This window comes from Phoenix dactylifera, chromosome 18, assembly GCF_051530095.1.
Source record: "Phoenix dactylifera cultivar Ajwa chromosome 18, Ajwa_hap1_PhDact_Kaust_v1.1, whole genome shotgun sequence".
Classification (NCBI taxonomy): domain Eukaryota; kingdom Viridiplantae; phylum Streptophyta; class Magnoliopsida; order Arecales; family Arecaceae; genus Phoenix; species Phoenix dactylifera.
The window spans coordinates 13,625,813-13,652,385 of record NC_143207.1 but is presented as its reverse complement, the minus strand read 5'-3'; the positions used below and the strand labels follow the sequence as shown (position 1 = coordinate 13,652,385).

Below are 26,573 nucleotides of genomic sequence, written 5' to 3'. Positions count from 1 at the left end.
ATGTATCTCTGTTTATTGCAAATTCAGCCGAATGATCAAAAATGCATGTTTTATTGCAACAACCAACTTTATTTTTAACTGCACTTGCAAATTGAAAAAAAATGGAACCTTACCCCCCTTTTTTTTTTTTTGTCAAATAGGAATCTATCTAGCAAGTCCTTATCAAATTCTTATTTGATACCTAAAACCAAAATAAATCTCTCACCATGTTATTCTCAATGTAGGCATATGGAAGTCCAAGGATTGAATGGTAATGTGAGTGTATATAGGGACATGTTTTTAATATTATATAATGAAGGATCTAAAATAGTACTTTTCGGTTATTTTTTTGGATGAAGTTCTGAGATAGACAAAATAATATCAAAGTGGATCCAACCTATGACTTACGTGAAATAGAGGACACTATAGCACGAATTTATTGAGACTGAGTATGAATTGACATGGACGTCGTTGATTAATATTATATATATATATATATATAGTAGTATATCGGCAATAGGTTTTAAATATTTATATAAAATAAAAAAAATAAATAATACTTTTTTACTAGATTTTTTTAGGTAAGTTCCTAGCGATGAGAGGTAATATAAAAATGAAGGAAACCGGCAGATATCGGAAACCACAGTTCTTTGTTTCTGTTCCTGGCAGGCCCTTCCAATAAGTGCGTCCCACGTGGAACTCCAGCTTTTATATGCCGGCTCGACCATCCGAAAACTACTCCTTTTCGCCTCTCCCCTTTCCCCCTCTTCCCTTCTCGACCACTCTGCGCCTGCGGCCTCCTCCCCCCCCCTGCGAAGAAGAAAAATTCTTGAATTAGAAAGAAAGAAGTAAATAAAGACCCCTCGAGCGAGGCCAAGAGAGCGCCCAACCCCACTTCCCTTCTCTCCCCCGAGCCCGAATTGGAACCGGGAAACGAAACCCTAGCGGCGCCGTCGCCTCCGCGTCGTCACCTGAGCTCCACCGTTCCGTGCCCTGACCGCGGAGGCCGAGGAGGAGGAGGGGGAGTGGGGGAATGGCGGCGGAGCTGGGGCAGCAGACGGTGGAGTTCTCCGCCCTGGTCCGGCGGGCGGCGGAGGAATCCTACCTCTCCCTCAAGGAGCTGGTGGACCGGTCCAAGGCCCCGGAGGAGCGCTCCGACTCGGAGAAGAAGATCGATCTTCTCAAGTTCATTGTCAAGACGCGGCAGCGGATGCTTCGCCTCCATGTGCTCGCCAAGTGGTGCCAGCAGGTGAGCTTTCCCCCTCGAGCCGATCGTTCCCTAGGGTTTCTTGGTGATCTCTGTCTTTGTTCTGTTTGTTTGGATTTAATTCATCAAGAAGTTGGGTTCTTGATTCGTATAACCTTTGAATTCGGCTGCTGAACCTAAAATTCGATAGGACTTGATCTGAGAAAGATAGATTTCGAGTTGTTATTTTCACAGGACATGAAAGGACTAGATGGTTTCCACAAGATTCATATTCCTGTTTGCAGAAAGCTTCGCTTGAAGCGGTAAATTTTGTTTTGGAGGAGGAGATTAAGATTCATATTCTGTAGTCACTCAAATGTGGAAAAGCTTCATGGCTTCCGCATTCTCTTCGCTATTGGTTCGCCAGTGAATTCACTGACAATTCTATAAAAAGGTTCTATTTAGTAATTGATGGTCACACTTCTACTGAACTCATCATGGTGTTGTATTATTTGATCGATTTTGTGCTGTTAAAGGGGCATAAAGTCGCAAAACACTCAATGTTTTCTTTTTTAAATCGGAACATTACAACGTTACAGAGGAGTTATGATTTAAAGAACTCTACTCCTCATCTGCACAATGAAACCAATATACCCTATGCAAATTTCCCTATTGTTTCGCTGTGCTATTAGCATGTCCATCTTTTAGTCACTTTAAGATGACTCATATTTGCAAATTACTCATTAAATTTGGTCACGTGTTTTGCTACTGGAGGCATATGCTATGTGACAGTTCCTAAATGGATTTAATTCTGTTGGCTCAGATTGTTATACAAAAATACAAACTATCCATTTGGCGATTTATTTGGAATAGCGCCAGTGGAATCATGGGTGTTTCATATGGCATTCAAAGCACCGAAAGACACTCTATCTTCTTGTGACAAACCTGAGGGCCCCACTTGGAAACATCCCAATAACCCCTCTATTTTGTTGTAGGATGGTGAAATGTCTAGTTGATGAAGTCCAAGTGAGAGCAAGAAGAGCATTGATTTAGGGAACTGCTATTATTTATTTGTTTATTGCTTAAAATGCTCTATTTATGAAGGTAAAGTACTTCACAGATGTGCTTGACACCACAAATAGCTGACTCTTGCTTCTATTTGATGGATAGTTATGATATGCTGGAGAATTGTTTATTTTTTGGGAATCAAGCAGGAAACTTGCTTTGCTCTATTGCTTTGTTAGAGGAAAATAAAAGGAACTGTAGGGCTTTGTTGGGGGGTTGGAGGGGGGGGAGGGTGGATTTTGTTTTGAGAGGAGAAAAGGTGGCAGAAGTGGTAAACAAAAGGGACACATAATAATGCTTCTGGCAGGTTTTAACTATTACATGATGGTAGACTTGAGATACTTGTAATAGGGGACTAAAGGAGCTGAGCATCAGTGGCTAGGCCTAGTTTAAGCTCCTTTCATTTTGTAACCAAGCTGAGCTTCAGCTAGTTTTAATTTCCAGTTGAACTCGAGCTGCTCTAGTGCAGCTCGTTAAGAGATTCAATGAAGCTTTATATTTATACCTCGAGCTAATTTCTACCATTATATATCAATATTATAGTTCAAACACATTCATATTTATGGAAATTAAATTAGTTTGTAATGAGTATAATATAGAAAATTATTTTTCATTTCTAAGAATAATAATCTTTATGTTGTCAATTTATTTTTTAATTCAAGCTTAATCGAGCTAAGCTAGAGTAGGCAAAGCGTAGCTCGAGCTTGGCTCGTTTACTAGTCGAGCGAGCCAACTTGAGCCCAATTTGGAGCCTAACACAAACTGCTCAAAAAACAACTTGCTTTTTTGACAGCCCTATTTTGCATGATTTCTTCTTACTTTGATTATAGTTTGGAACCTATGTGTCATTTTGTAGACTATTTTGTAATTAATATGGAAGTTTAAATTGAAGTTACCTAAATTGGGTTTAGAAAAGGAGCAGCAAAGATAGGCTCCAAGAAAATTGATGATATGGAGCATCTATATTGAATATTATGAGATGATAAAAAAATATTGTAATGTTAATTACAAATTTTTAGATGGTATAGTTGAAAGATGATTGCACAATGAGTTATGAATTTCTTATTGAAAGATTGGGATTATAAACTCGAGGTTTTGGTAGAAGGTGCTTATCTTAGGAAAAAGGTTGAAGCATTAGGAAGTGAATTTGGAAGTGGGAGTCAGATTCAAGAACCTGTGTGACACCCTATGTGGAAGATTCTAGTTAACAATATTACTTATCTAACCATGGTTGAAAGCTGCATAAATAGGATAAGGCTTGTTGGCTGACTTTATTTTTGTTTTCTTATTGACCCAGTTCAGCTTATTATTAAACTTGCAAATCATATCATGATAATAAACCCTGCTTTTGGCTATGATCTCCAATATCAAGGCATTATACTCCTTTACTAACTTTTACACTATGAACACATTGATTTATAAGTTGAGCAATTCAAAATATGCCATGCACTTAATTATGTAACTCAATTTTTGAGAGCAAACTACCCCAATGTACAAGTTTCCTTCTTTAGGTGCTACTATGTGGTGCTACCTATGGTGTTGACAATGTTATTGCATAGTATCAGACTATCTTTCGTTGTCCTTTTCATTTCAGGGAAAAATAGCCTCCAAATGTATCCAGAGTGCATTGAGTTTCACCATACGGTATTTTGTTCTAAATGTGTAGTTAGATAATTAGCATTTGATAGGTTGTATTCAGCATGCTTGTTGCAATTAAACGAATCTGATTAGTGTCATGATAATAAATCTTAGATGCTGATCCCTGCAGGTTCCTTTGGTTCATTACTGTCAACAACTTGCAGCAACACTTTCCAGCCACGATACTTGTTTCATCCAAACAGCTGACTCCTTATTCTATATGCAAGAAGGATTGCAGCATGCTCGTGCTCCTATATTTGATGTTCCATCTGCTGCTGAAGTCCTCCTCACAGGGGGATATCAAAGGTTGCCCAAATGTATAGAAGATTTGGGAATTCAGATTACACTTTCCAAGGATGAGCAAAAACCTGCTTTAAAGAAGTTGGACACAGTTCTTCGTTCCAAACTTCTTGAGGTCTCACTTCCTAAAGAAATTTCTGATGTCACAGTGTCTGATGGTACTGCTGTTCTTCGCGTGGATGGAGAGTTTAAGGTATTTCTTACTGTGGGATATCGTGGACATTTATCATTGTGGAGGATATTGCATTTGGAGTTGCTAGTAGGTGAGAAGAATGGTCCTATCAAGCTTGAAGAAACGCGGCGATATGCTCTTGGAGATGATTTAGAGCGCAGGATGGCTGCCGCCGAAAATCCCTTCACAGTTTTGTACACAGTTCTCCATGAATTATGTGTTGCTCTTGTTATGGACACTGTACTAAGGCAAGTGCAGGTACTCCGTCAGGGCAGGTGGAAAGACGCAATACGTTTTGAACTTATTTTTGATGACAGTGCCGGACAAGGTGGGAATACTACTGGTGTTGTGCAGTTGGCCCAAGATGGTGAACTTGATTCAACTGGTTTAAAGATTCCTGGTCTGAAAATAATTTATTGGTTAGATTTTGACAAAAACACTGGAGGATCTGATTCTGGTTCATCCCCATTTATCAAAATTGAACCGGGGCAAGATTTGCAAATAAAGTGTCAGCATAGTTCTTTTGTCTTGGATCCGCTTACTGACAGGGAAGCAAAATTTTCACTTGATCAAAGTTGCATTGATGTTGAGAAACTTCTGCTAAGGGCTATTGCCTGTAACAGACACACACGTCTACTTGAAATTCAGAGGGAATTGAGTAAAAGTGTTCATATTTGTCGAGGTTCAGGTGATGTTATCCTTAAGCGTGAAGGAGCTGAATTAGACACAGACTTGCAAAAGGTAAGTTAGGAAGATGATTATTTCTAGAATTGCCATATATGTACTTTCTTTGTCGAATCAAATCTTTTATCCTTGTTGAAACCTGCAGCAAGGTCAAGTTTATCACTGTCTGAATGTTATAGTTTCTTCTAAATATTCTTTAAAATCTGTTGATGTTTCCTGAAATGTATCAGATGGTTAAAAAGATAATAACAAAGAGGAAAAAGTGGTTTTCTTATTAAAGAAAGGCTGACAATTATTTTTATAATAATATATTTAGAATAAATGTTAAATATCTTTTTTCTTTGAAAAAGATTTTCATTGTCATCTCATGGAGAGATTCCCTTACTTGAACATGCATAGAACATGCATATGCATATTTTGTCAAGTATGTGTGTAAAAATGCATGTGTCCTTTTCCATTTCTCTTGACATCTATTTTTCCACCATGACAAAGGGTCTCGATATGCATTATCATATGCAGGAGTGGATCCTCTTCCTTGAGCAATTTTTTACACAATTTTTTCTATGTATATAGTGCAATTATCTGGTGTTTGTGCTCAACCACATGCTTGCATACCAGCATAGTAGCAGTTTTGTCTGAAACAACAGTTTGTCCTAGGCATACCACTAATAAAGAAGTGTTAAATATTTATCCTTATGTTTGAATAATTTGTCTTATAGTCTCACAAATTGTTGGTGGTTTGACTTATGAATATTTTCCCTGTTTCAAGGTATTATATTGAGATATATGGCTTATATAGCTGCTTTTGTTATCATTTGACTGCAAATGGGGGAAAAGTTTTTTTTATATTTCTATTAACACCAATTCTACTAATAGGCTTTAATGCTTCTGGGGAAAAATGCTCTCTTTAGAAGACAAAATATTATAAAGGAGTCACCATGTTTCAATTTTGATGATAATGTTGCTATTATATTAATTTGGTTCTAGTTTTTATCAATGGGATTCTATAATGTTGACTTTTGAGTAAGGCTTAGTATTGGTAAAATTAGATCTCTCTCTCTCTCTAGGGATAATGGTAGACTAAATTTTTTTGAGCAATACTGTGGTTTTGTACCACCACCATGTCTGTACCTGGGGTCTCAGGAACAAGCTTATAGGAGAAGGCTGCCAGCCATTAAATGTAAGTCCTATTTGTCAGTTTTATTACAAGGTTTAAGTCTTGGCCAAAACCTATCTATTTCAGCCAAAACTGATTGTTTTGTCTGTGAGACGAAACCAAAACTAATGCTTATTTTTAAGTTTTGGTTAGTTTTGGCTGAAGCTAGCTATAAATGAGTTTTTTAGGTCTTTGTTTGGTGTGTCCATTGATAGTTTCACTTAAATTCATAAACTATTAATTATTGAAGTTCAATGATTTTTCTTTCTTTTTTCTTGAGTTGAAGAGAGAGAGAGAGAGAGAGAGAGAGAGAGAGAGAGAGAGAGAGAGAATAAACAATATCCTTAACAAGCCAAGACCTCGAAAAAGGCCCTCATTAGTTATTACCATACCTTACACAGGCTAAAGAACAACTAGATGCAAGATATTTCATAGGAATCACATTTTTATATAAAATAGATCTAGCATTATAGCTGCATGAATTCGATTAAATAACCACTTATCCTCAAAAATTCGAGAAAAATGCCAAAACCTAATATATTTGTGAATTCTACGAAAAGGTGAAGAAAAGTATTTGAATGCAAGACACTAAATCACTTCAAAATTGCTAAATAAAATAAATTCTTTAGCAACTAAAGTTCAAGAAATAAACAATGTATAATCCATGATAAAAAATCAACATTTTAAATAAATTTCACTTATATGTCCAGCCTAAAATTATGAAAATTACACAATTAAAGGATCTATACAACACAAAATACTTTAAAATGTTGCGTAATATTTTTGGCTTATTTGTTATATTTATTCATTTTTTTTATTCTTTTGATCTGAACTCTGAAACTTGGAGTGAAACTTTTGAAACCACTACAAGTGCTGATACTGAAACTCCACATGTCTAGTCAAAACCAAAACTGAACCAATACCGAGTTTTCAAACCTTGCTTTATTTACCTTGGAATCAGTTCATACTGATGTTCAATCTATAATTTCTTTTATTTCTATTATAATTTATCGCTTTTGATTAAAGCTTTTCGAGCTTTGATGCAAGCATTTTGATCTTTGTTTTATGCATATAATATATATATATCTTGAATAACATTTTTGACATTTTTAATTATGGAGCAGAGAGACAATAAATGCGTTATTGAGGATTATTGTTGGGATGAAGTACTACGAGTGCGAACATATGGTGTGTCATACATTACTCTTGGAATAAATATCAGGTTTTTCCCTTACTTTCCTTCTTGTGACAAAAGAAAACCATGCTTTTGTATTCTGGTATTTTATGGAGGTTATCATCAAGATGAGCAGCTTTTGTAATACTTGAGCATCCATTTCTCATTATTAATATTGTAAAATGCAGAAAAGTTCATATCTTAGGTGATCACTTATGCTAAATGATTTCTTACCTCACTTAACCTGCATGGGAAACATTCTATAATTATGCTTACCTCACTTAACCTGCATCAACTTCCACAAACTCATAGTCAAATCCATCGACCGCAAGCCACTCTTCATACATTAATATCAACATCACGAACTCGAAGATTAACCATTTATCATTAAAAAGTTGATATTAAAAAAAGAAAGTAACAAACCCTCTCCCTCATTCTTGAAGGTACCCTAGAAGTATTTTGAGTGCATACAGGATGGCATTTTTTTTAAATTTTGAAAAACAGGATGCTTATAATCGGACACATATTCTAGAAGTACCTGACGAGTTTTGTATCTGATAAGGACATGACATGTGATTAGAAGATTCATGCTTCTTTGAAGGTTGTGTAGTAACTTAAATAGTAAAGTGTTTGAGTGAATTGTTTGTTAAACATCATGGAATTTAGTTGAATATGCTTTTCTTAGAACATATATTTTCAATTCCAGCTTTTTACGTATTTTTCATTTGCTGTTATTTCTTTATGTCATGCTAAGTTTTTCTTTTTGAATTGTAGGAATGGTCGTTTCCTTCTTCAATCTTCTAAAAATGTTCTTGCACCATCTGCATTATTGGATAGTGAAGAAGCTCTAAACCAGGGAAGTATTACTGCAACTGAAGTATTTATGAGCTTAAGAAGCAAAAGTATTCTTCACTTATTTGCATCAACTGGAAAGTTTCTCGGCTTGAAGGTAAACTTCTAAATTGGTTTTTTGGGAAATTGAGATTGTAATTTGAAGGTTCTAGGGCTTCTCATAAAGTAAATTCATAGTTAAATGAATTTTTATGGTGACAATGCATATATACAAAGCTACCATCATAATGAAAGAAAAGAAAATAAAATGAAAAATGTTATCATTCATAGAGACCTGCTTATAATTATATGAGAGAATCTAGTGATCGCTTAAGTTAATAAATTCATATATTCTTGCATATATGCATGCATGTTTTCATATGTACATGAGACATACATGTGTATACATGCTTGTCTTTACTTGCATGTGTATGCACGTGCATTTGTGCATGCATGTGTGTGATGTATGTATGTATGTATTTATGAACGTGTATATGGTGTGTATGTATTGTGTATTTGTATGGTATGTGTATGTATGTGTGTACGCATATATGTGGGTATGCACATGTGTGTATGCATGTATGTGTGTATGTGTTTGCATGTATGTGTGTATGTTAACTTGTAGCTAGCACCCAAGCACGTGCAATGCACGCTTGGCAAACAATAATATAAAATTTTAACTTGTAGCATATAAATTATAAAAAAAGAATTGAACTGCACATTTTATGTTAAGTCTTTATAAAAGGAGTCAACATTTTTAATCAATCACATGCTGTCCAAATTGAAGATTTTAATTGTTGAACATGGTCTACTCTACAAAAAATACTTAAACACCATAATTCATATATTTTGTTAGTTTCTACCCTATGCGCTAAGTCGGTACAAAAATGAGTATACTTATGATATGACATATAAATTGAAAATTCACTTTATGGATCTAGATGTCTTAAAACATGGATGGATTTGAATTCACTAGGTTTTGTTGATTAGATCATGGTAAACTGTAGTACTATGATTTGAAGCCATCCATTTTGATACTTGATGATTTGGCTAGAGATCACCAAACACATGAATTTTGGTTTCTAAGTATTTTTTATAGCGTAGATCATGTTTGATGTTTGGATCTTAAATTTCGATAATCCATCATTGGTTCATCATTGATTTTGAAACATGAACTCCTTAAAGTGTGTGGTCCAACTCATAAAATAATATTTGAAAATAATTATTTTTTATTTGCATAGTCTTTTTTTTCTTTTTTCATGTTTAACACATATAGTAATTAAATATTTTTGTTATCTATCCTCGCATGTATTTCTAATTTTTTACAAATTTGTTCACTCGCATAAATTTTTACATGGTATTTCCTCTAATTGTTTGCAACATGTTTTTCATTTATTTAATTTTTTTGTTTATTCTTAGAAATGGTGGTGAGAGTAACAGAGAAAAAGGATTTTTTTGGGTATAAACTCACCAGAATGAAAATATTATAGCAGATTTTTTTCTTATTGTTTGTGGTTAGTATTCTAATTTTTCTTTATTTTTATATCATATATTAGTAGATTTTTCGTAGTATTTGTAGTTAGTATTCCCATTTGTGTGTCACTTTATCGAGTTTGAGGAAATGATAGATCTTCTTTTTTAGGGGTGTGTAGCGGGCTCCTTAATATTTGAAGTTGTCTATTTAATGGGGTGTGCATGTATCATTAATATGAGAAATTTGGTGGAGATGCAATACTGTTGAAATTTGACTTGTGCTTTAGATTCATTGATCCTCTCTCGTGAGTTGTGAGGATTTAAATTCTAAGGATCGATGAAGGTATTGTAGTGGTAGAATACAATCGAGTTGTTGGGGATTCAATTTGTGGTGGTGGTGGGTTAAGGTGCAAAATGTATGTGTCATGTTATTTGTTGGAGTTGCTTCAAAGAAGATTTTCAGCTTCTTTGGATTTTTTACCCTTTTCCAGGTTGGTCTCGTGGCAACTTGGTCCTATCCTTGATATTGCAGAAGATGATTTTGTCTATGTTTTTAGCTATGGCTTTAGCTCAAATTGTTCGCTTGTGTATTCTTGAAGGGATTGGCTTTTTCAACAGCATAATTATACTTTTATTAGGAGGGATTTAGCTGACATGACCCAAAATCAGAATTTCTATATGGAAGTTCCTTTTTTTATTGGGTTGACAAAGGTTGATGATGATGCCAAAAATAGCTTCCTGAAGTCAACATATGGTTTGCCGACTTCAATTCAAAATTCGAAAAAAAAGAGAGTATGTTCTACTCTCTCCGGTTTCAAAATGAAGACGATAGGAGAGAGAGGGAGAGGCAGGGGGAGTGGGAGAAAAGGAGAGAGGGAGAGGGAGGAAGGGGGAGGGCAAGGGAAACTCTAATGCTAACTCGATCTTGAGAGAGAGAGAGATACCTACTGTAAGCAGGCACTGGGGGGTGGGGGTGGTGGACAATTATGACTTCGTGAGTGGCTAATGGAAGGAAGGGTGTTCGCGAGTGGAGGCGGGTGCTCTCTTGAGGATCCTAGGGTGGGCGGGTGGGCGGGGGATGGGGGCGGGCATGATTCGATTCGTGCTGTTTAATAGTGAAGGAGGGTGTTTAGCAGTCGAAGGGGGAGTGCCTCGTTTTAAACATCAGAACCGTGCCGGTCTCCGACTGGTACAGTTCGGTACACCTCGAATCAGCTGATTTGGCACAGTTCAGCCTTGGGTGTGGACATGTATCTGGGTGACAAATCATTCTAATCTTTGAGAATTGCTTCTTGTAGATCCATAAACAAGTGTCATATGGTTACCTATTTCTAAGTTTTCTATGCAAATACTTTGATCTAAGTAACATAGGAAGCCCATTCTTGTGTAATTATTCTTGTATTGAATAGAGAGTCAGGTTTCAAGCTATATATTTCAGAGTGACGAAGTGGGTAAAACCAACTATCAGGCATAAAAATAGGAGACTTAAATAGGAGGATCCTTCTTTCTCTTGATAGACACGTGCTTGGTGGCTAGACCTACTTGATAAGGTGGGGTGGTTGGTGCCATGATTTTTGTTTGAAAAAAAGCAAATTATCAGAATGGCTTCATGTTTGGATCCAATTGTTCTATCCATGAGATGAAACATAATATCATGGAATGCCGTACCGGTCCGGCCGTGGACCGGTACTAGAACGGATAAAAAATCGGTATTTCCCGGTTTTTTATCCGAACCGGCCGGTACGGGTGCGTACCGGCCGGTTCGGAGCCCGTACCTGCCGGTACCGGCCTCGTACCGGTGCGAACCGGCCGGTTCGCACCGATACGATTTTTTTTTTTAGAACCACAGCGCCGCGCGCTGTGGTTTTTGAAACCACCGCGTACCGGCCGGTACGGGACCGGTACCAGCCGGTACGTACCGGACCGGACCGGTACCGTACCGGTCCAGCCGGCCACCGGTATGCCGACCGGTACCGGTACGGCGGACCTTGCATAATATATATGAAATCAAATGATAATGGTCCTCATTTGTAGATAAACTAATAATCCTCGAGTAGTAAGGGAATTTAGAGGGTGCACTAACTTATATTATTGCTTAATAGGTGATGCTAAACATTTTAGATTGGAAGTCACAAACTGTGCTATTGGTTCAAGGTGGCACTAATTGACTCGTCGGTGTTATCTAGTTGTCAGATATTTTTCTTAAGAACCAACGATCATAAATATATGTGGATTTATATGCTGAGGTTGCTGGTAAGACAGAGTACCTCAGGATCTAATCACATTCCTTTGCTTCTTTCTTCTAAGCATGCTGAAGGGGAGAATAGTGCCATTTCAATAGAGGAGGGGCTTTTAAAGCCTAATGGTAGTTGCCAGGAATACAAAAATGCAGTGCGAGTGCTGCAAAGTATTAAAATTACATTTGGATTACATTACTAGCTAAAAAGGAATTCTATAATCATTTTGGATCTTGAATGAGCTTGGTTGAGAAGCCAACAAGCTTAGCAGGGATCTTAGGCCATCATCGTTTATCTAGGGATAAAAATAGTCGTTAATCAGAGATCAGATTGATAGGATATGGCTTAAGAATCTCACTGTCTCAAGTCCTGTTTATTGTTATGTCTTCTAAAGTAGGGGTGTTTTTTCGGAATTGAGTATGGGGTTCTTTTGTGGCTGTTGGGTTTCCAGCTTATAGTCTTGTCAACTGTTACTTTTGGTTGTTGTATGGTGTTTTGGATGCCTGGTATCCAATATACATATTTTGTTACTCAACATAAAATGAATTTTGTGGCCTGGTTGGATTAGCTTAGTAAGTCCAACTTTGGTAGGAAAGTAGGGGATTGGGGTGGAGGGGGTGGTTAAACCCTTTGTGGCAGATTGGGTGTTTTGATTAGTGATTCGAGTTCAGATCTCAGGCTAAAATGGGCTGATCCCACAGGGCAAAGAAAAAGGACATTGGAGGTCTGTACATTCATAAGGTTGGTACAAAAATGAATGTTATCAATTGCACTAGTAGGGTAAAATACATGATAGGACACAAATTGAAAATCAATTTTATGAATCATGATCTATAGATTTTAAAACATGAATAGATTTAAATTCACTAAGTTTTGATGATTATGTCATAGTAAAACATATTATCATCCTATTAAAAACGTCTATTTTGATACCTACTTGATAATTGGCTTAGATACCACCAAAATTCATAAATTTTGCTTTCTAGGTTTTTTTATAGTGTAGATAATGTTCAATAGTTTGGATCTTGAATTTGGGCAGTCAATCCTTGATTTTGAGTCATTAATTCCTTTTTCAAGGAGTTAACATAAAGGGTATAGACCAACTCATAGACAAACGTACGTGCATGCGGGTGCACACACACACACACACATATATACGCATATATATAGCTATGTCTAGCTCAAGCTCAGATAGTTTTATAAGAGCCAAACTCAAATGCTCTTCAAACAACTTGTTTAAGAGATCCCGTGCGAGTTTAAGATCATTCAAGACTTTCATTTATATAATATGAAGTGATAATCTTGGTTATATTTTAATCTTATAGATAAGAGTACCTTTATATTGTACATTACCTATTTATAAAAAATAATTATTTATATGACAATAATAATTAAAATAAGGTATAACATATATAAACCACTTATATATGTAATTTTGAGCTACATCGAGCCGAGCTTTGGTGAGCTGAGGGAACTGATTGAGCCAAACTCAAGCTAATTTGTGTGACGAAGTCAAGCTAGCTTGCAAACCATTTGCTCATTTGCAATTCCTTATTGTGTTCTCTGAGGTCTCACTTATGTGAGAGAGTGATTAGGCACCACTTTCACCTCTCTCTCTCTCACTATTTTCTCTCTCGCCTCTGGAAGCCCATCACCACATGCACCACCTTGTCCTCCTGTATACCCACTAGAGCCGCACAAGCACTGCCACCATCTCTCTCTCTATCTCTTCCCCTGCATGTGTCTCACATGCCACTCCACCATAGGAGTGGTGGAGGAAAAGGATGGATTGGATCTTGGTTTTGATTTGAAGAAAAATGTTTGACTTATTAGAAGAAGATAAGAAAAGGTATGTAATCTCCATTTTGTATTGTCTTTTGATCAGTATCATTAATCTGTTTAGTAAATGTTCCTTTCAATATTCAATCGTGTATTAGGATTACTGATCTGAAGGAATGTTCACTCATGGGTTGTCAAGCCTCATCCTATTGGATAAAACTCTAGATCCAATCCCATGGGGTATATAGCCGAAGCACCGAAACAAACCCTTACTAGGAAGCAAGAAGGTTTAGCAAACAAATGGTTTTGTCTTGTATTTGAACAAAGTTAGATAAGGAAGGAGCAAAGGTTCTATTGCCTCTGTTCTCTTCATTTTTATCTCTCTCTCCTATGTTTCTATTCTGTTCCTTTGTTCTTGAAGTCTTCTGTTTGTGTTCATTAATACATTTTGCTGTTGTTAATTTTTTTCATATTTACCTTTTTTGTATGAAAAGTGGTTTCATTCATCATTCTTTGATGAACCTCTTTTAATTAATGGTTTACTGCAGTGATAAACTGTTCAACATTGGCCCATTATGATGTGGAAATTTGTTTTTTATTTTTATTTTACTCTCTTTTGACTCAATAAGAACAACAAGAACCTGAAATTTGAATGCCTACCCTAGTATACCATATAGTCCAATCTGAACCTTCGGTGCTTCTCAATTTTATTGAAGATCTGAGCACATCTTAAAAATCTGTCACCATTTATCCAATCATGATATGTCGACCTTGGAAAATCTAGGTTAGCTTTTTATCTTAGCCTCCTTTTTCCTTTAAATTTGTGCAGGCTTATGATATGCACTATTCTCAGTGCTAGTCGATACTGTTTGGTAATGTTAGATTGTGATGTAATTTACTTGAAACATTACCACTCACTTGTTTAATGGAAATTATTGCATATATGTATAGGATGATCTATGGTGCTATATTTATATAAAATGGTTTAAAACTATATTCATATGTTCAAAATAACTCTTTAAGCAAGTATAAGATAGTTATGATTGGTCTATATAAATATAATTGAATAAAGGAGCAATCTTGGGAATTGCTTTTCTTGGCAGCCTTTTGTATCATTATGTTAATGTATACCACATACTTGGATGGTACAACATGATATATATACTCTTACAGTCCCTTGGTTGCACAGGCATGATATGCACTACTTTAAATAATACTAAGTAGCATGTGTTGTGTCGAAGCCAATCATCTGCTGTCATGCTAATAGCATGCTGGCACTAAGTGACTCAATATGGCTTGGCATGATCTAGCACAGTATGATACAGAGTATGTAGCAAGCTTTTTAAAAACTGAACCCCAATTGAAGTGGTTGAACCGTCAGTCGTCCAAGACTGGTTTGGATACACCCAAAGACCATTTTCTCCAAAAACTATCATACTTTATTAAATTCTTAAGAACAATTGGCTAAACCAGCCATTTGTTCGAGCCCTTTCTGGTTCATCCAAATTGGCTGTTTTTTTTTAAAATATAAAGGTGGTTCTAGGTTGGGGAATAGGGTTTGACTTTCCTCTTCTCCATTCTATGGTGCACTACCTCATGATCTCTTCCTCTTCGACCATAGTGCGGATGGTGGATAGTTGATGGTGCCCTCCTCCTTTCTCTCTTCTCTACAACAACATATATGCCCCACTCTCCTCTCTCTCTTCCCCAACCACGACCCCCACTGCTCTTGTCTCTGCTTAACCTCTTGACCATGGCATTGGTGGTGGACAGCGGATGGAGGCCTCCAGTTCAATAACATGCCTCCCTCCTCCTCCCTCTCTTGTGTTTGATCTCAGTACTTCTAAAATCTATTTCCATCTCCCATCTGAAGAAACACCAAGGAAACAGAAAAGGGAGCTAGTACATGGCATTTTATGGCTTACCCTGTTTCCTTTTCATGATAAGCTTTTTAAATATTAAATTACTGGTGCTTTGCATAATTGGTTTTGTTTTTCAGATTTTAGAATTGGTCTTATGCTTCAGATTTTGGAATCTTCAACTCTCACTTTCTCTTCCCTCCTCATCTTTGACTCGTTAAATTCAATCAACTTCATTCTGCTCCCTTTTTTCCTTTTGAGTAGATATGCTCTATCCTACTTTGATCTCCAACAAATATCAATATTTGTGATCACATTTTGTATTTCAATGGGTATGCTGCACATGGTTAACGATAATCCTTATGTTAGCATGGACATTTCAAAGTGCGGTAAATGTTTTGAGATATTTTATTATATATTTATGCTTTGAATTGTTCCATTGTGACCTGGGTGTCATGAGTTTGGAGCATAGAAACAGCCTCTCCATATACGGGGTAAGGTTGTGCACATTTGACCTTCCCCAGACCTTGCAGTGATGGGAGCCTCATGCATTGGGATGCCCATTGTTTTATTTATAATTTCAACACATTTTTATGTATAATGAACTAATATTCAATATGTTATTTATGACATGGTCATCACTGTTAATTTTAAAGTGGCCACTATTCCAGTTTGATCAATTCTGTGTTTTAGAACATTGGTATATACCTCCCTGTAGTTTATCTGCACCTTGCAGACAATGTGCATACCTTCTGGTATGGAGTGGCAGAATGTTGTACTTAATATGCATGGTTCTGTACAAGTTGAGATTGAAGACAAGAATTTGAAATACTAGAAGTGTTACAAATGACATCAATGAGAAATGATTAGGGTCACCTTTGATTTGAGGTTGCGGCTTTGATGTAAACAATTATTGCTTTGATATGTGCGGAATACAATCTGCAATATGAGAGCTTAAATCCAATTTATTAATCTGCTCAGAACATGTGAAGCAAGAAGCAAAAGAAAAGATGATAATAAACTGAACATATATATATATATATATATATATATATATATATATATATATATATATATATATATATATATATATATATATATATATATATATATATAGCTGTGTTACATGGACACTGTTGTCCAACTATTAGGATCTGTATCATATGTGTCCAAATCAAATACATGTTTGACACTTGGATACTTATAAGAAAACTAATTGTATCTTTCATTCATTTTCAGAGATTGGTCAATAATGTAAGGTTGAAAACATATTTGCAAAATGTCAATTGCACAAAAATCCTTAGGCATATCGGAAAACCTTAACATATAATATCTTTTCATATTTTCCTTAATACAACATTAGATATATTTTTAATCAAAATTATATTTTTCTTTGTATCCCTATATGTCCATTTTTCCTCTTGCCAAGTCAGACACTAGAATACATGTCTGAATTTAATTCTCATGTCCGTGTCCATGTGAAACTAATATGTGATATTCAAATAGAACTATCAAAGAGGCCAATATCTAGATGCAGGTAATATTTCCATCTTCATCATTCTACCCCCTGCTAATGGTGTCTGTACCGTTGGCTTCTTATAATCAATCTTTATGAAAATTATTGGACCTGATGTGCACTTACTAGAAGATCAGTAACATCATGGTACAAGGTGTCTTTCACAAGCTGTTTCCAATGATCACTTGACTATGGTAGTTGAAAACTTCAGCTGTCACTGAGTAGAGGGAGTTTCATATTGCCAGCTCTGAGAAGCTTTTCAGAGAGGGAAGTGAAACTTGGTAGTTGGGAGGCAGATTTCATAAAAGATGAAGGATGTCTTTCTTTCTTCCTTCCATGGTTTGAGTCCATTGATGAAACATATGGAATAAAAGGAAAGTATTTGAGTAAAGGAAGAAATTCAAGATCTCATGTCATCCTAGTTGCAGTGACATTTCCAAGTGTTTCTTTTCCTGCTTCCTGAGAGGCACTATTTTAAGGATTAGTTTTCATTACCTTTATAACAAGCAATTAGAAAAAATATCAAATGAATACACTGACCAGTCTAATTAACACATGCTGCAAGAAGGTTGCACCAAAGTTTTGTGCACAAAGGTTTCTGCTAGACCTAAAATGGGCAACCTGGTTCTAGAATTTGCACTGTTGTTCATCTTATATGTTTGAGCATTTTTTCTCTTCATGATATTGCATAATCTTTTCATGATGTTGTTTAATATTATAGTAATTTTCATGACTTTACATTTACAGAATCATATCATTTTGTGCTATAGTAACACCATTGTTGTCTTTTTACAGGTTTATGATCAGTCTTCAACTACTATAAAGATACCAAAGTCCATTTTACATGGGCCGGATTTATTGCTAATGGGATTTCCTCGATGTGGGAATTCGTATTATTTAATGCTGCAGCTTGATAAAGATTTCAAACCTGTTTTTACCTTGCTAGAGACACAGACTGATCCAGGTGGAAAGTCCCATTCAATTAGTGATGCTAATGAAGTTATACGTTTTAATAAAATTGACATTGGTCAGATGCAAATGGTTGAAGATGAACTGAATATGAGCCTCTTTGACTGGGAGAAGCTACACTCTTTACCAAATATAGGGGCTTGCAATCAGATTTCTGAACATGGTCTTCTTCCTGAGCTTGGATTGGAATCTGCTCTGCAGCACCCTGCATGTTCCCAGCCAAGTTTTTCATCTGTTGTCGATGAAGTGTTTGAGTCTGAGAAAGGTGCATCAGGTCCTCCTTTTCCCATTACAAGTTACCTCCCTGTGTCTTATAATATGCCCCCTCTTTCTCACCTAGTCTCTCTTCCAACTAGTCATCAAGGAATAAAGGCTGGAGTTAGCTCACCTAAGTGGGAAGGAGTACAGCAATCTCAAATCAATAACATTGTAAATGTTTCTGCTGGCCTTACAAGTTCAAGCAATTCAATGTCTCTATCAAACAATTTGAAGGGCTTACGTTGTAACAGTGTTACAAATTCCCTCCCCTCTTCAAGCCCAGCAAGGAACTCTTCTATTGAAAATTTTTCAGCTTCAAAGTCTGATCAGGACTTGAGCTCTCTGAAGTCTCCACATTTGGCTGAGGTTGGCCGATTTTCTTCTATGGATGACAATCAAGCAAGATTGGTGCATGAATCTCCAAAAGAGCTTGGTATGATTGATGGGAGTCGACCACCTCAGCTATTGCCTCCACTGCGAACAACTGGTCCTCGTCCCTCTGTACAGAATACCAGTTCAAATAACTTCAAAAGCTCATCAACTGGCCATTTGACTAGATATCTAAAAGATAACCAATATAGCTCATCTATGGTTGTACAAACAAGTAAGTCTGAAGTCATATAAATCTACTTTAGTGCCAAATATGCCTCTTCTTAGAAACCAAAACTTTGTGCATCGACTTGACTAATGCTTTTGTTGTAGGCCAAACAGCACAATCTGGCATTTCCTCTACCTCGGGCTATGATGGCATCAATAAACATGAGAGAAAATCGAAAAAGCGTTTGCTTTCAGACTTTCTGACTCTAATTCCACTACCTCGAGGGTTAAAATCTGGCACCGAACAGTGTAAAAGAATGAAAATTTTGGAATCAGCTCGCTGTCATCCTCCTGTTTCACAGGCACTTTCATCAGTACTGACATGCAAATCTAGTGGGTATACATATGGAGATCTGCTTGCTGAACCAAATCATGGCATCACCGCTTCGAATATATATGTTTCGGTCCTCCTCCATGTTGTTAAGCACTGTTCACTCTGTATTAAGCATGCTCAACTAACCGGCCAGATGGACGCTCTTGACATTCCTTATGTTGAAGAAGTCGGTCTGCGAACTCCATCCTCAAGCTTGTGGTTACGGTTACCGTTTATCAGGGCTGATTCGTGGCAGGACATATGCCTGCGTCTTGGTAAACCTGGAAGCATGTGCTGGGATGTTAAAATCAACGACCCACATTTCAAAGAATTATGGGAACTTCATGAAGGAAGTACTACCACACTATGGGGCTCTGGTGTGCGTGTTGCCAATACATCTGAAGTTGATTCCCACATCCATTATGACCCTGAAGGTGTTGTATTGAGTTACAAGACTGTTGAAGCTGATAGTATTCAGAGGCTTATATCAGATCTACGAAGGCTTTCTAATGCACGCTTATTTGCTTGTGGGATGCAAAAATTAATTGGTATAAAGGTTGATGATAAGCTAGATGAAAGTAACACAGATTCTGAGACAAAGTTGCAATCTGCAACTAAAAGAACTGGTGAGGCTGCTGATAAGTTATCTGAACAGATGAGAAAAACTTTCAAGATTGAAGCAGTTGGGCTAATGAGTGTGTGGTTTAGTTATGTCTCAATGCCTGTGATTGTGCATTTTGTTGTTGAATGGGAAGCTGGTAAGGAAGGCTGTACTATGCATGTATCTCCTGATCAACTTTGGCCGCATACCAAGGTTTGTGCTTGTTTGATGCATTATTTCTATGGTTTTGATGCATGTTTCTCCATGGAAACATCTTCTTAAAGCTCGAAGGCACAAAAAACAGATTCACAATTGTAGGCAACTCCAACATAAAATATTGTTGCTTGAATTGTTATTTGGGTTTTCTACAGACTAGTCCGTATTTGTGTATTAAGCCGTGTCTTTTCTGTATTTGTATTTTAATCCCTGAAATCCTGCAACTTATTGCTTGTATGTCTAATGTTTAGTTAACTATATGACAAAGGAATATTCTGCTAATATTCTCTTACGGCCGTTAATTTAATGTCATCTTAATAATTTTGCCCCTTGCTCTCACACTTGACCAACCCTTTAACCCATGTCTCTCTGTCGTTCGTCCTCCAGTGGTCAAATCCCAAGCAGGTTGAGGGTGAAGTGAGCGAGAAGATGCCCAGTCCCAAGCCTTCTTCACTGTTAAGCCCAGTATATTTTAGTCTTGCAATCCTGGTTAACCTTAACCATTTGGTCAATGAAAAGTAGCAGAAGGACCAATTTGTATGAATAGAGAACTTTACATGGATCTTCATACAAATATGAACAAGATAGGAATTAATATGCAAATGCGAAAACTTTCAGGGACTAGTTGACAAAAAAACCCTTGTTATTTCGGTTGGTGGTGGAGCAAGCTAATTATTTATGCTAGAGTCCAGCATGTGGGGTGTACATGCACATTTGTTGTATGTGAATGCTTGTGATTTATTAAGACTTGACAGCTTATTGCATGAGGCTTTCTAATTATAGAGAATTAATTTTTAAGTAAAAGAGTTTTGGATATAGGAAAATTCTAATTAATGAAGTTGGAAAACTTTAATTTCCATAGATTCTAGGACTTGAGGAAGAGACCATGTATGGAAAGGTATAAAGATGATAAAAAATATATTTTCTAAGGATGGTGGGGCTGGGGACACCATGTGACTGGGCAAGAGAGAATGCAGTATCTAATTTTTTTCTTCTTTTCTTGAGTTGTAAGGCACGCAGTTTGTTTCGCTGATTTTCAATGTGGGGTCTGGCGTCAAGCTTTGGGGCTAGCCAGCTGCATGAGTTCGGCGTCAAAGCCTTTCCCCTTATATATTAGTAGATGAAAAGATATGGCAGACCGCAGATGAGTTCTTGTCTGACTCGTTTAGCCTTGTTATAGGAGGGGGTAGAACCTTGGTATCTATGGAAAGATCAGATTTTGCTTTTTCTTGGTTTAGCCTTGTTATAGGAGGAACTTGAGAAGTTCAACACCACTAACTTTTTTCTGTGGATATTATCAGAGTGACCAACTCTAGATCAGTGTCTTCATTCTATCTATTTATTGTCTTAACAGTTTTATTTTCTGCTTATCATTAATGTATCACATATTGATTATGGATGTTTGGGAATAATAAGCAGTTTAGGCTGAATTTCGTTCTACAACTTCTAAAGGGCCAGATTTCCAAGTTTTATTTGTAACTAATTTTTGTTTGCTTTTTTTTATATATCTTCATGTAATTAGTAACTTTTCTGTGCATGATTTTTTTGATTAGTGGTACCATATTAATGTATATACTAATGTGTTTCCGTGTTAATTGAATCGATATGCTGCAGTTTTTGGAGGATTTTGTCAATGGAGCTGAAGTTGCATCCTTCTTGGATTGCATTCGGCTTACTGCAGGACCCCTACTTGCTCTTGGTGGTGCAATACGCCCTGCACGAATGCCTATGCCTGTTTCTGCTAACCACTCCCCCATACCTAAGCAGAACAATTTCATCACATCACAGGGACTGCTGCCAAACACTTCATCATCAAATGTTATGCAACCTGCATCTTCTGCCCCTGCACTAACTGCTGTTATGGCCCAACTGGGCAGTCACAGTCTTCACAGTGCTGCAATGTTATCTGCTGCAGGTAGAGGTGGACCGGGGCTGGTTCCAAGCTCTTTATTGCCTTATGATGTCTCCGTTGTGCTGCGGGGTCCGTATTGGATACGTATCATATACCGTAAGAAATTTGCTGTGGATATGCGGTGCTTTGCTGGAGATCAGGTTTGGCTACAGCCTGCAACACCTCCTAAAGGAGGACCGGCTGCTGGGGGATCATTGCCATGTCCACAGTTTCGGCCTTTTATCATGGAACATGTTGCTCAGGGTCTGAATGCTCTAGAGCCCAATTTTTCTGGTGCTGCACATGCAGGTGGGCATTTGAGTTCAAGCAATAGTAACCCGAGTTCAGGTAGTCAACAACTGGTGCCTAATGCCAGCCGCCTTAATGTTACTGCTAGTGGTGCAATGGCTAGAACTTCCGCAGTTGGAAGCCAGGTAGCTGGTAGCTTAAGCCGAGTCAGCAATGCAATTTTAGCCTCTTCAGGTCTAGCTTCAGGGATCTCTGGGGTACCTTTCCGTGTATCTCCAGGTCCTGGTTTCCCAGCACATGTGAGAGGGGAGTTGAATACGGCTTTTATTGGGCTTGGGGATGATGGAGGTTATGGAGGTGGATGGGTTCCCCTTGCAGCTCTTAAAAAGGTGTTAAGAGGTATCCTCAAATATCTCGGTGTGTTATGGTTGTTTGCGCAGTTGCCTGATCTTTTAAAAGAGATTCTGGGTTCGATTTTAAAGGAGAATGAGGGGGCGCTGCTAAATTTGGATCAGGAGCAGCCGGCCCTGCGCTTTTTTGTGGGGTAAGATATGGATATATTCTAATTCTCAATTAGAGTATTTGCACTGTAATTGTTGACTTGTTGCAGAAGTGCAATTTATTGTTTCCTCCTTATGTGAGGTATTTTTTGATAGCTTAAGCTACAGGCTACTTTTACTCATTTTTATCTGTTTAGAAATGGAAATTTCTAATTGTTATCATGCATTAACCTAGTCATTGTCAGTTACTGTAGATCGAACCTATCAGTGACTAGCCAAATCTCATAAGCTTATGGAGTTTCTTATACGAATACCATGATTTTGTGTTGCTCTCCTGTGCATAGATCCACTTAAAAATGTACTGCCAAGAACATCCATTTGCCTTTTCACATACAACCTAGGAGACTGCCTTTGGAGTTGTTGCACATACCTTGATAGGCTTTTGCTCTCCTGCATATAACAATTGGCAATCTGTTTTATTACTTCTATGCATCATTTTTGCCAGTAACTTTTGTAGGCTTATCCGCGTAATTGTTACAATCAAATTTGTAGAATTTCTTTTCCAGGCAATAGTTCTGCAAAAGAATACAAAAAAGACCTGACCTAACCTTACCTCTGGCTGAATAGTCATCCTGATTTTAAACATCTTTTAGATTGAAACTTCAACCATCTTGTGGCATCAACATTTAGCGCACAGTTTTTGAAAGTTGATGCTAACCTTATTATTCTATTTTGCAGCTGGGTTGTTTCTAATTCCCAAATATCATTGGGAACAAGCAGATATTCCTTGTCAGGCCTTTAAGCTTTGTTTCTTACATTACCTCATTTGTTGCTGCTAACTGGATATGTCTTTTCAATTTTACATGATGGTTCTGAATAGTCAATATGGTTGGCTAATTGCACTCTTTTGTTTTTTCTTGTTTTTCCTGCAGAGGCTATGTTTTTGCTGTTAGTGTTCACAGGGTCCAACTTCTTTTGCAAGTTTTGAGTGTCAGACGATTCCAGCATCAGCAGCAGCAGCAGCAAACCCAAACCAACACTCAAGAAGAACTAGCCCCTAATGAAATTAATGAGATATGTGACTACTTTAGCCGGCGTGTCGCTTCTGAGCCCTATGATGCATCTAGGGTTGCATCTTTTATCACCCTTCTCACACTACCTGTTTCAGTCCTCCGAGAATTCTTAAAGTTGATATCGTGGAAAAAAGGATTGTCTCAAGCGCACAGTGGAGACATTGCTACCGCACAGAGGGCCCGCATGGAGTTGTGCTTGGAGAACCATTCAGGCTCAGTTTTAGATGAGAACTCTGAGAACTTTTCTGCATCAAGAAGTAATATTCATCATGACCGAGCCCATAATTCCGTAGATTTTGCTCTCAACTTTGTCCTTGACCCTGCCCACATACCCCACATGAATGCAGCTGGTGGAGCTGCATGGCTACCTTACTGTGTGTCTGTGCGACTAAAATATTCATTCGGAGAAAATACTCATATCTCTTTTCTTGGAATGGATGGAAGCCATGGTGGCAGAGCTTGTTGGTTGCGTTTCGAGGACTGGGAAAAGTGCAAGCAGAGAGTGGCAAGAACAGTGGAATATGCAAATGGGAGTTCTGCAGGTGATGTCAGTCAGGGGAGGTTAAGGTTGGTTGCTGAGACAGTGCAGAGGACATTGCATGTGTCATTGCAACAGCTAAGAGACGGTGCTCTTTCCTCTAGCTCGACTGCAACTTAATTTATCACATTTGAAGTATTAAAATGGAAAATGGTACAGTTTGATGCATTGTACTCATGCAGCATGAATCAATAGCTCCTGTTATATGAAGCTCGATGTCACATTCCTGGAGCTAAAGTTGACATCATTTCATTTGTAGTCATGAGTCTGAACGTTGACCTCAATGGGGCAGAAACTAGAGGATTTATTGCAAAGTCAATATCAATAAACTACAAATGTTTTGGTGGATTGATGACTCATTCAATGGTGAGAGCTGGTGGAAGGCAAATACTTGATCCTCATGGCAAGGTGGGCCAGGCATTCCGAACTTGATAGACATTAGGAGTGGAAGGATTCTGAGAAATTCTCTGGTCAGGGGGTAGAATCTTGTACAGTTAACAGAGAATAGCGCTGGAACTTATGGAAGGCTGTTAGAACGGCCCTAAAACCTTATTATGCACATATTTGTCCTGTATTTAAATGAGGACAGTCCAAAGTTTGCAGCAGTATAACAATGCCATTAGGCGTTAATGGGTCTGAATTTGAATAGAGTAACAAGATTTTCAGTGGATATTCTCGATGTTACTTTCATTGGTGTCGGGATAAATTTAGAAAAGCAAAAAAAAAAAAAAAAACAAAGAAGATTGAGTTCTTGGAATCTCTCATTTGACTTGTATTCTAGAATTTTTTTAATTAACATAGTAGCAAACTGTGATTTTATATATACCAGAAATAGTTCATGTAAACTTATGGCATATAATTTAACTAATGTCCATGTTTCTTCCCGATCAAAAGGAATGAAAAGTGCTGTATTTCTGTGGAGTTTGTTATTTGATATGGTTAGTGATGTATTAGTGATAGACTGGGAGCTGTTTTGCATTTTCTTACACCCATCCTGGCAAGCAGAATATTTAGACTTCACAACATTCATCATGCATCATTTGCTGAGTGATATTGTTCAATCTGAACCCTAACTTGGACCAAATCTAAGCTGGTTGCGTCCTATCAGCTAGGAATATATCTGACCCTTACATTGGGCGTAGGCCCTAAATCCAAACCTATTTAGAAAAATGTTGTTAGTTCCTTCAACCCGTTCTGTATCAACATGTGAGCTGTTTGAAGCCTTCATCTTATAATTTTAAATGTTTTGAAGTTTATCTAATTCCGTTTCCTCCTTTCGCTGTCAAGTTTTGGATGAAGGCCTGGAAACTAATGGACTCCAGGCATGTTTGTCTTGAGATGTATTGTTTTTTTTTTTTTTTTTTTTTTTGATACCACCGATGGCATCATTCTATCCTAGTGTGGGTACAACTAATAAAATCAGAAAAGAAAAGACGAAGGGGGAGAGGAAAAGACTCCAGACTATCCCACAATAGACTCCAGGCATATTTGTCTTGAGACGTCTTTTTTTTTTTTTTGATACCATGGATAGCATCATTATATTCTAATATGAGTACAACCAATAAAATCAGAAAAGAGAAGACGAAGGGGGAGAGAAGAAGACTCCAGACGATCCCACAATAGACCATCGAAGTGTTGGGCGATATAGAATGCCACCCAATCAGCAGCCCTATTTGCCTCTCAGAACACATGAGTGACCCGAGCATCTAGACAACCCCACAGAAGATCACGGATATCGTACAGTAAAGGGTGTTCAACGCCAACCCTACTGTGACCCTAGATTCACCGGATGATAGTCGTCAAATCCCCTTCGAGCTAAATTCGATTAGCTCCTAGGACAAAGCAAGCATAAGAGATACTCTTTTAGGCTGCTCTTATGTCCGCCTCAAGAATAGAAGTGTCAAGAAGCCGACATCCCCTGCTGCAATCAAGTTGGAATCAGAACTTCTGATGACAAACCCGAACCCGCCTCTTTTTCCATCTTTTAATACAGTATCATTGAAATTCACCTTGAGAAGGCTCGAAATCGGCATAGTTAGGATCCTCTCCACCAACTGCTCCCCAAAGAGTCGCTAAACCGTAACAACATCCCAACAACTCTCGCCCGGTCTTAGGAGGTCACACACCCTAAGATCCAAGCTCCCGCATTGACCATAGTGCACCATAATCATAGAGGCAAGTTTGAAGTTCAGATATCCTCCTGAACATCAATCAATTGGTCATCGCTGATCACCCATCTAATGTGAGGCAGCACCTTCGGGGCATGAGAGCACATGTCACGCCAAATGGAGTAGTGCCGATAAGCCCGAAAATCCAATA

At 37.6% G+C, this 26,573-nt stretch overlaps 1 protein-coding gene across 1 annotated transcript; it reads left to right on the top strand.

Moving 5' to 3' along the window:
* The first annotated feature begins 716 nt into the window (after window positions 1-716).
* Window positions 717-24,995, top strand: LOC103715031 (mediator of RNA polymerase II transcription subunit 14-like). The gene is made up of 8 exons (XM_008802531.5): window positions 717-1,228; window positions 3,999-5,081; window positions 7,305-7,402; window positions 8,129-8,303; window positions 17,845-18,880; window positions 18,979-20,000; window positions 21,618-22,687; window positions 23,576-24,995. The coding sequence occupies exons 1-8, from the start codon at window positions 1,013-1,015 to the stop codon at window positions 24,372-24,374; spliced, it is 5,499 nt and encodes a 1,832-aa protein (XP_008800753.3). The 5' UTR covers window positions 717-1,012; the 3' UTR covers window positions 24,375-24,995.
* The last annotated feature ends 1,578 nt before the right edge of the window (window positions 24,996-26,573 follow it).